The sequence below is a fragment of the Oryzias melastigma genome, linkage group LG4 (assembly GCF_002922805.2).
Source record: "Oryzias melastigma strain HK-1 linkage group LG4, ASM292280v2, whole genome shotgun sequence".
Taxonomy (NCBI): Eukaryota; Metazoa; Chordata; class Actinopteri; order Beloniformes; family Adrianichthyidae; genus Oryzias; species Oryzias melastigma.
This window is the reverse complement of record NC_050515.1, coordinates 30,512,735-30,523,295: the sequence shown is the minus strand read 5'-3', so window position 1 is coordinate 30,523,295 and position 10,561 is coordinate 30,512,735. Positions and strand designations below refer to the sequence as shown.

General features: G+C 35.6%; 1 protein-coding gene and 1 long non-coding RNA gene across 2 annotated transcripts in view; both read left to right on the top strand.

Moving 5' to 3' along the window:
- Positions 1-2,155, top strand: part of LOC118598715 — a 3,173-nt gene extending 1,018 nt beyond the window's left edge. Inside the window, exon 3 of the long non-coding RNA XR_004947819.1 lies at positions 2,012-2,155. This is a non-coding gene — a long non-coding RNA (uncharacterized LOC118598715). The remainder of the gene's footprint in view (positions 1-2,011) is intronic.
- Positions 2,156-4,435: 2,280 nt separating this feature from the next.
- Positions 4,436-7,373, top strand: srd5a3 (steroid 5 alpha-reductase 3). Its single transcript, XM_024258669.2, has 5 exons — positions 4,436-4,711; positions 4,835-4,986; positions 5,058-5,243; positions 5,325-5,447; positions 6,980-7,373. Exons 1-5 carry the CDS (start codon positions 4,500-4,502, stop codon positions 7,237-7,239), a joined length of 933 nt encoding a protein of 310 aa, XP_024114437.1. The 5' UTR covers positions 4,436-4,499; the 3' UTR covers positions 7,240-7,373.
- Positions 7,374-10,561: the final 3,188 nt, after the last annotated feature.

Here is a 10,561-nt window from a genome sequence, read left to right as displayed (position 1 = left end):
TCTACAGTCACTCCAAAAAGACAATCTGGGGGGGGGGGGGCTTTTTGACTTTTGGTCCACAAAGAGCACTAAAAATTGACATCAGGACCGGACCAGGGCCAGATGCGTGAAGTATTTTGGTAAACCCCCCCATAATAGAAAGAAATACCATCTGGACAAGAAATGCTTTACTTTTGATTGAAAACTAACATGTATGTTTTAAAACAGAACATTTTGGAGTTTTCTTTTCAAAACTATGATTTTTGTTGTTATTTTAGTGCTAATTTAGTCAATTTACTGCTAATTACTGTAGAACAATTGGTTGATGTCCTTCAGGGAAAAATGTGAATTTACAGAAATGCTGCATTTGTGTGTTGTTAGAATGATCGGAAAAATGAACACATAAAACACACATAATTGTCAGAAAAACAACAAATCTTGCAGCAGCACATGAACGCAGAATATCGTTCTGCATCAACACAAAACAACAAACGTGAGTGTATTTATAGGGCACCATGTCACACCTGTCAAAGTCAAGGCCCAGGGGCCGGATCCGGCCCTCTGGGTAATTCTATCCGACTCTCCAGATCATTTTATTTTATTGTTATTAAGGGCCTGATGTTATCTTTCACTTACACAACTTGCATAATTTTGACAAAAATATTTTTATGGAGAGTAAAATATTGAAAGTTATTTAAGGTTTAACTTGATTTATTCTGGAATAATATTCTTGCATTTTTATTACTCATAATTATTTTAACAAGTTACATTTTTAAAGTTTTAAAAATTGTCATTCTGCTAGCTTTTTGGACTATTTAGGCGTTTACTAAAATTTTTTAGGCTATTTTGGAGTTTAGCTAATATTTCAGCTACATGCTAGCTGTTTTGGCTAATTTAGGCTTTTTTTTGTTTGTTTTTTAAGCAGTTCTGGAGTTTAGCTAATATTTCCATGTTGGCTGTTTTGGCTAATTTAACCTTTTTTTCCTTTCTTTTGTCCATTTTGTAGTTAAGCTAATAATTACATGCTAGCTGTTTTGACTGATTCCGGCTTTTTTCTGTTTTTCTAGGCTATTCTGAAGTTTAGCGGTTTTTTTCAGCTACATGCTCGCTATTTTGACTAACCTAAGTTGTTTTTTTTTTATTTTTTTTAAGGTAATTTTGTAGTTAGCTAATATTTTAGCGGGCTATCAGCTTCAGTGTTTTCAGCTACAAGCTTCAACAAATTTCAGCTATCAGCTTCAGTGATTTTAACTATCAATTTCACCATCTTCAGCGACCAAATTCAGCTTCCAGCATTCACTCTAGCATAATCTCAGGTAATGCTGTATATCTAGTTCATAGTTATGTTAAAAAATTACAGTTTTAAAGTTTTAAAAATGTAGTTTTAGAGTGTTTAATAAATGTCTAACCTGTTTGACCAACAACCTAAAGTGTTTTGGATTTTGGCCTCTTGCTGATTCAGTCTGACACTCCTGATTTACCTGGAGACACCAGAATTACAGGGAAAACAAGACCTTATTAAGGATTATCATTGTAATTTATTCCAATTTAGCTGGGCAGATTAAATACTATATCGGGCTGCATATGGCCCCCGGGCCGTAGTTTGCCCACCCCTGATCTGGAGTCATCAATGAACCGATGGAGCATGTCTTTGGACTCTGGGAGGAACCCGGAGTGCCGGGAGAAAACCCACAAATGCATGTGAGGGTTAACTAAAAATCTAAAAAACACCTACATGTTGGCTTCTGAAATAAATATGAGTACTCAGATAAACAAACAAAAGCAGATAAACAAAGTATATTTGGACTAATCCTGGATTCTGTTTCACTGACATGAAAACTTGGTGCTGATGAACTTCATGGCTAATTGTTGTAGCTCCCTTATTATAGGCTATTTGTGATCAGAAATGCTGTAGTTTGACTACTTTTTATGTAGTTGAATTTGAATTTATTATGACTAGTCCAAAATTAAAAGAAAAAAACAGAATATTAGTGCTAATATTATTATCTTCTGATATTCTTCTTAATCTTAGGATCACATGTGAAGCTACTAAAACCAAGAGCACCACATCAAGATCTTTGGCAGTAGGACACTCTGCAGGTACATTTCTACAAACATTTAAATCTTTTGTGATGAATTTATTCACCTTCTGTCTCATAGTCATATTTGTGCTCTCAGATTGTAAAGTAAAGAGAGCTGCTCTTAAATAAGAGTGCCATTACTGCAAATACTAGTACTCAAGTAGTAGTGACTGGTTTGAATGTGTGATGTATGTAGTTTTAACCATACATAGTCAACACCCTTTATATATTTTACTTTTATCTATCTAGAAAAAATTCAACGGTGGCTTGAAAACAGTTGTTTTCCTTTTGAGAAAGAAAAATAAAGGGAGTTACAGAAGACAGATAAACAGAAACTAACAGGATAAAACAACAGCTCAAATTAGGAAAAATCAGTGTGCAAATTCTGGTGTCAATAAATATTGAAATAAGGTTTGAAACAAAGTGATTAAGAGGAAGGATTCACTCGTTTACTGTGTCTTATTCATACTTTTGCAGATTTCTTGGAAAAAAGTTACTACAATTGTAACATGAAAAAAATGTAATTAAAGGATTAAAGGATTAGCATGAATCCACTCAAATTAAAGTGCTTCTATGAACTGCCCTTACAAATACAAGCTCTACTAAACTAAAGTGACTGACTGACTGTAAATTGCTTCTAGATCCACACATTCATTGAAAGTGAACTTTTGAATACATTTTAGAATAAAAAATACTGTTGACTCTTCACACATTTTTGTGTTATGGACGAATGGATGAGGTTTAAGAATAAGATTTTTGTTTCTTTTGTTGGTAGTTTGGTGGATGGTTATTTTTATTGCTATTTTTAACAACACACTAATATAAAACGACAAAAGTCACAAATGTTTATCATAGCAAACACACCACCCACATTTTCTAATTTAATATGACTAAAATGTATCTGTAGTAACTTTTTTTCTAGAACATACAACATAGAAAATATTAACACTATTATTATTATTGTTTTATAAATGTTAATGTTATTTTACACCGAGCAGTGCCGTATGTTGATCTGATTAATCCAGTCAGTGCTCAATCCTAACAGACAGCTGTAATAATCCAATAATTCATTTCAATCTATTTAAAAACTCATTTCTTCTTAATAAATTCAAAAACAAATTCAAGTTTAAAACATTCAGAGGAGCATCTCATGAATGAGTGCAGCTCAGGGAATTGAAAAGTTGTCCAACCAAAGAAAAGTAGACTTCATAAAGCTCACATCTAGAACACACACATTCTGGCTTCACTCTTTCCTTTTTGTCACATATTTCAGACTTTGGGGAGTTTCTTGACAGACTGGAAAAAAAGACACCAAGTGTAAAGGAGGGAGGGGGCCAGGAAAGACTCCCCACTTCCTCCTCCAGGATACTGCGTTCCTCCAAGGAGAGGAATTTGCCCGGCTTAAAAGCATTACTTAAAAACAAGCAAAAGGGGGAAAAATATTTTTCTTTACAGTTAATCATTCTGTCGAGGGAGGACCCAAACTGATGTGCAAAAATATGAAAAGAATCCTATCAAATAAAATCAGTATTTAATGAGGAAACATATTTTACAGTAAATGTTGTTTGCCTTACTTTTTTAATGTGCAAACCTTCCACATGTTTGTGCTTAAAGCGGGATTTGCTGATAAGTCATGCTAAAGTAAGTTTATTTATCAAAAGAAAGGGCTTTATCTGTGACTATGGACTTCATCATCACTTGTCCCTCAGCTTTATCTGAATGAACTCTTAGATACGTAGTTGTAGAAGCTAATTTTTCTTTAACTGTTCTGGTATCTCCTGTCCATCCTGGGATGGGATCTCTACTTCATGTGGGAATCCCTAAGGTTTCTTCTTTTTTTCCTGACTCAGGTTTTTTAGGAGTTTTTCCTTACCGGGAGGGAGGGTCTAAGGGCAGGGATAACCAGTTTATTTAGTCTGTTTAGTTTTTAACAATTGTTTATATTTTGAAGCCCAATGAGGCAAATCTCTTTGTGATTTTGGGCTATATAAATAAAACTGAATTGAATTGAACTTTAGAGCAAAGTAATAAACAAAATGAATTGATTTTAGAAATTTTTTTTCTGTTTCAACAAATATTTAAAGGTTAAACTGCTAATGAAGCTACAGATGTTAATTGAAGAGTAAGCATCCTTTGCAGTCAGTTTACAGAGCGTGTGCTGCCATCTGCTGGAGGACTATGTAACTGCAGTTTGATCGATTATTGTTTAGACTCCGTGTAATCAAATTCGACAAGTTTAAACAAAAAGTAATTTAATTTTACTTCTTAACATTGATGTTTTCTAGACTTTCCACAAAAATATTGATTTTTTTACGTAGCACAAACAAAGTTTCCGCTAAACATCATCTACTGTTCCCCCCGGAACCTTTGAGATCTGTTTTCAGCCGGTGGATTTTGAACGTCGCACAAAACAAAGAACATGCGTCTCTTGGCTCGAAGATGTCGTGGGGCTTTTTAAACTGGAGCTTGATAGATGTTTTGTGGTTTACTTTGGCTTTATGTTTTCTTTTAGCTTTTTGTATCCATAAAATATCAGGAAATAATCACGAATCCTTAAATTTCTTCCTGATTTTCCAGGATCTTATTCGCTATGGAAAAACTAAAAACCTCAAACGAACCAGCTGGCTGCGAATGTTTGACGTCCCAAAACGGTAGTGACAATGACAATCTGTCATTTAAAAAAAAAAAAAAAAAATTTATATATATAAATGTTAATTGTAAAATTCTGTTTCCTGCCTGCTTAAGATTGATCTTAACACTTCTTGTCATCTCAGGTGGTTTTGGCATTTCTACATCGTCTCTGTTTGCTGGAACGGATGTCTTCTGTTTTTAAATATGAACTCTATTCACCATCGACAGTCGTACCCATCATGGCTGACTGGTATATTAGATGTGTTGTCAGGTGCTCCCAGCCCAGACAGTCCAGGTAAGTAGATCTGATCTGCATGAATCCGTGTTTCCATGTGTAATTCCTCCTCATGTTGCTGCTGTCTGCAGTCCCACAGCTGTCCACGGTTCTGGTGCAGCTGCTGGTGTGGGTCCACTCCCTTAGGAGGCTGCTGGAGTGCCTGTTTGTCAGCGTTTTCTCTGATGGGGTCATGCATGTCGTGCAGTATGGGTTTGGCCTCGTGTATTACGTTGCACTGGGGTTGACAGTTCTCTGTGTTGACCGCATTGGAAAAGGTTTGATGGATGTCACTTATTATTGTTTTTCTTGTGGTTCTGCCTTGAGGTTTAATCGTCCGTTCTCTTTTTTTTTTTCAGGAGCCAGCTCTCTCTCACAGCTGGGCTGGATTCAGACGACTGGATTTATCGTCTTCATCTGCGGCTCGCTGTTGCAGCATCAGTCTATAGTCCTTCTGGCTCGACTGCGGACTGGAAAATCAGGTATATGAGTCATACGGTCACTGTTTTCCAATTAAAGCAAAGCCTAAGATTTGTTGCTCACTCTGCAATTGTACGTTTTCATCGCTACTTTACTGCAACTTTGACCAATCTACCGTGACAACAGTCATGGTGACGATGCAGCTTCACAACTGTTTCTCTTCTGACTTCTTTCCGGGAGCCGTGCTCTTTTATATGAACTCTCTTTAGCCGTCTGTCTTTTTTTCTCTGCTTGCTGCACATGAACGATCATTTGGGCGAGAGTACATCATGAACGAGTATGAAAGGATTTGTGATCATATCACTATAATGCATAATTGTTTATTTGTATTGAATCATTTCTGTTCGTACGAAAACAGACAGTTTGATGTAAAGAGCAAAAAGAAAACATACTTGGCCTTAAAATACTTTTACTAAGAAAAAAAATTAAAAGAAAAATAAATCGTAATTTTAAAACTGTAAATTGAATCGTGGCTTGACTGAATCATTACATCACTAGTAAGTAGAGTAATAACTCTTGGTGAAATTCTGCCTGTTAAACTGTTTTATCAAATGCAGAAAGTTCATTTGTCTTCCCTTCAAATTCTGTTTCTTTAGTATTTCCTCATTTTACACATTTCCTCTTTTTTACGGACTCATCTCTGTTTGTCCCCTCACACTTCAATTGTGCAGTTTAGAAACTCCACTAAATCTGCTGTAAGTTGGAATTCTCTTGAAGAAAAATGAATGTACAAGTTTAGATTTCTGATTTAATTATAGAAGTCCCACTGCAATCATCGTTTTAGTCTATTTTCAAAGCAGTAGTCTTTTAATTATAATGATGCTGTTTTTAGGCAAAATCAAACAACCTGTGTCATTTTCTAGGGCATAGGAGTTTATTAGAAATTTACCTCTGAGTTGTGAGTAGGGCTGTTGGGGCACACAATGAGGTTTATCACTAGAGATAGCATGCTAGCTTGTTGCGTACGCAAAGTTGCTCTCCATATTGGAATGGTCTAGATGTCTGTTTACTGCTGTGTTACAATTGTACAAACAGAGCTGGAAAAACAAGAATGTGACACTAGTAAATTATTGCTTTCAGCTGATAAAGGAGAACTTCTAGAAAACATTTGAACAAGATCTGAGTGAGTTTACTCTCAATAATGAACATTTAGGCTGATCTTGTCGTCTATTCAAAGTCAATGACAGCTTTAGACTTCTCACTGTTTCCATGTTTTCTATCTATATTTTTATCAAATTCACTGTCACTAAATATTTATTAATGCATTTCTAAATTATACCTCAACTAATCCACATCCCCTCTGTTGACATAAAAACACATGTTAAAGTCAACAAAAATACTGAATTTATTAAATTGTTGTTTTGGTTTTCTAACTATTCATGGGAAAATAAAAACCTCTTTTAGACCAAACAGAAGAAGTTGCTGAAGTCGTATTAACAGCTGATTTTCTCAGAAATGCCACGTTTTCCCTGTCTGGTGTATGTAGGGCTGAGTGTTCAGAAATAACAGTGGAAACGTAATATTTCCCCTGCAGGAGCAGTGGAGACGCTTGCTCATCGGATGCCGACAGGAGGCTGCTTCCACTTGGTGTCATGCCCGCACTACTTTGCCGAGCTGCTCATCTACGTCTCTCTGGGCTTTGTCTTTGGTGGACGGTCTTCCACGTGGTGGCTGCTGGTTCTTTACGTGTTCTTTAACCAGGCGCTGGCCGCACAGCTGAGTCACGAGCTTTACGTCAGCAAATACCAGTTGTACCCAAAACACAGAAAAGCTTTGATACCGTTTGTGCTCTGAGTGTGAACCGTCTCCTCAGGTAACGTCCAGGTGACGAGTTCCTGTGAGAGCATTTGAATAATTAAATTTTCTTGGCAGCAACAAGGTTTCTTTGTCAAAGTATTTGTTGTAAATAAAAAAAAACTTTTACTTGTTGATGCATTCCAGTTCATAACTGTTTTACTATACCTGAAGATCATTTAATAAAAATTGGAACGGTCCTGCCTCGCCCAGCAGACAGGCTCCGGTGACCCCAAAATGGACCGAGACGGTTCAGATGATAGGATTGTGGATTATCCCTTCAATGATGCACTGTCACCCTATGACATTTTTTTATTTTAATTATGATTATGACGTTTTTAACCAAAATCCCACAACCCAAATGTCTTAAAAATACATTTTTCATGTTGATCTGAAGCCTCTGTTTCCAAAATCTCCTCTGAGGGGGCGTGGCTTTTGGAGCTAAGCTGAGTAACCCCACCTCTCGGATAATTATGATAGCTCTGTGTCTCACTAGCATAAATCTTCACTGCTGCTACATAAAAACGTCCATCAATCTGGGTAATGTCCAGCCGTATGGTTCTGATCCGGATGTCAGCTGGACGAGGAAGTGAAGATCTTCATGGACAGAACTTCCTCCAAAATCCTGATTCTTTCTCCTTCCAGTTCACCAAAGACTCTTTTAGCTAATTCTCCAATGTTTATTGACTGTGATCAATACATTCAATCATTGGTTTCTCAGAGTTCTTGATAAAATAATCAAAGCTAACATCAAAATGCTCTTTCATTGATTTACAATCCTTTCCAACTGCGGTCAAATGAGCCGCCGTTCACATTTCCGTGGTCACATCAAGAAGCTCCGTGGAGTCTGGTGGAGATTTTCCAGCGTTCTCAGTCCTGCTACCGTAAGTATTGGATGAAACTCACACCAAAAATCCAGTGATGCTGATTTGACCACAGAAATGTGAACGGCGGCTCATTTGACTGCAGTCAATGTGAAGATACCATCTTCTCTTCTCCAGAACCTGAACTAGACACTAGGAACAGATGAGGGTTTAGTGCATGTGCAGCAGAGCTGTTGATGGAAAGAAGATCATTCATTCAAACAGAGTCTGTCCAAGACAGTTTGGTTGATTTAAAAGGAGAAATACTCAGAAATGAAAAAACTAAATGATTTCTTACTGAATCTTTTCTCTTTCAGAAGAAAAATGACACACAGACATGTTCAAAACTGAAAAAACAGGATTTTCATCTTCAAGTTCCTTGAATTTCATGATCATGAAAACTCGAGGAAAGAAGATGAAGTATGTCGTCATCGTTGGAAGTGAAATGGAGAAGGTGTTGAGTCTCAGGTGTCAGGGAAACAGTTTCAGAGGGAGCCTGTCATGGTCACCACACCCTAGTGCGGCTGTTAGTCATCCTGACCTACCACCGGAGACGCGTCCAAACAGGACATTTTATGCAAGGTGTTATTAAAATTCTACAGAATGTTTCAGTTGTTTTCATGACTGTTTTTTGTTGTGTAACATGTCAAGGCAAGAAAATAATACAAAATGTCCTAATAAAATGTTTTTTGTATCTAATTTTTCTTGATGCTTTAAAGAACTGAATGTAAACACTAGAATAAACAAAACAGTTACAGCTGTTTTATCCTTGAAATCTAAAAAAAAAAAATCTTAACTCCTTCTGATGTGAAGAAACTGTTTTCTTAGTTTCACTTTTTGATTTTAGTTCCTATCTGTTGTCACGTTTTAATACTGTTCTGTAAATTCAAAAGAAGGATTATAAACCTTTTTGTGGTTTCTTTGTGGTCTGTATTGATCATGGGTCTGCAACTTGAGGCTCCGGAGCCACAATGGAGCCATATGCGGCTCCAATGTGACTCTTTGAGTTTGAAGAAAAATGTTAATAATGTGAATAAAATAATGGTTTTGTGGATCTGGTTAATTTGTCTTCTTTTTCTAACAAATTAAAAGATTTTAAGTTTGTTAAACGGTTAAAAAATACTGGAAGGTTCACCTTACTAGCTCTGATTTAATTTATATATATATATATATATATACATATATTTATATATTTTTTTCTTTTTTTTATAACTGCTGATATCATGCTACTTACTTTATTACTACATTTGTAGCATTGAGATAATCCTGTGACACAGGGGTGTCTTTTATTTTGAAAGAAAGTCACGTAACTTTCTGTTAAAAGTAATTAACTTTCATATTTTGGGGGATGGGGCTATTCTTTCTTTAAGTTCATGTTTTATTTATTTTTTTTAAGCAACACTTCTTATTATATCAAAATATTAAAAATAACATGAATAAAAATCAGTGTTTTCTTTTTTCTTTTTAAAGGGTGAAATAAGACTTGTGGTTCTCACGGGATGTGGTCAGTGAGAAATGTCTCTAAGTGTGGAATACCGAGGTGAAGTTAGTTGGATATTGGATATTGGACTGACATTCGCTCTGGGCATAGTTAGGGACCGTCAACAAATTAAAGCTTTACCATCAACAAATAAAGGGTTTTCTTCAATAGCTTTTAGGTTTTTATACCTAATTGGTCCAAATCATTTTAGAATATTAAAGTTAGCTCTGATCTATTGGGGTCAGCAACTTAGATTCACTAGGCCTCCTCTGAGGTCAAAAGGTCGATGCACACTCTCAGTTGGGTTCAGTTGGAGCTCCGTTGGTTCAGGTTTGAAATGAGAATAGCTCTAGGAAGAAGAGGGAAACTTCTTCCAATCTTTTTGGTCTTTTTTTGATGCATTTACTGAATGCATTTGAACCGTAAGTTGAGTTGATTTTTTTTTGTATGTAATATAATGCATAATATTTTAATTTAATCTATTTATTTTATAAAGGTATCACATATGGCATCTTGATTAAAAAAAGGCAGAGTGAACCACAACTATTTTAAATGTATTTGTGAAAGCATAAAAAAGTGAAGATCTGGTACTTACAGATTGGTAGATTACATTTGTCATTTCTGACTGTTTGAAATAATTTTTGTGTCAAAATGTGTATTTGATGTTTTTTCCAGAAAAGTGTTGAAAATGTTTATTATTGTATTGTTGTATTTTAAAAATTAAATGACATTTATTACGAGTATAAAGAGGGGCTCTCTTTTTCTTTAAAATAATGCTAACTCTATTCCAACCAATCTTAAGAATTTTAAGGAAAATCATAAAAACGATTTTTACATGCAATTAAAAAACTTCTTGGGCATGTTTGCTATGCTTATTCAAAACATCATAGGTTTGCAAAGCAGTACGGTTCATATAACACTTCAGGGTTAGATGTAATCCCTTTGGGGAGTGTATTTCTTAGAGAACAGCTCAGTATTT

Excerpts from the sequence above, each read along its gene's own strand:
- srd5a3 (XM_024258669.2), top strand. The coding sequence starts at position 4,500 with ATGTCGTGGGGCTTTTTAAACTGGAGCTTGATAGATGTTTTGTGGTTT. Across the intron at positions 4,712-4,834 it reads ATGTTTGACGTCCCAAAACG|GTGGTTTTGGCATTTCTACA; the intron begins GTAGTGACAATG and ends TTGTCATCTCAG. Across the intron at positions 5,244-5,324 it reads TGTTGACCGCATTGGAAAAG|GAGCCAGCTCTCTCTCACAG; the intron begins GTTTGATGGATG and ends TTTTTTTTTCAG.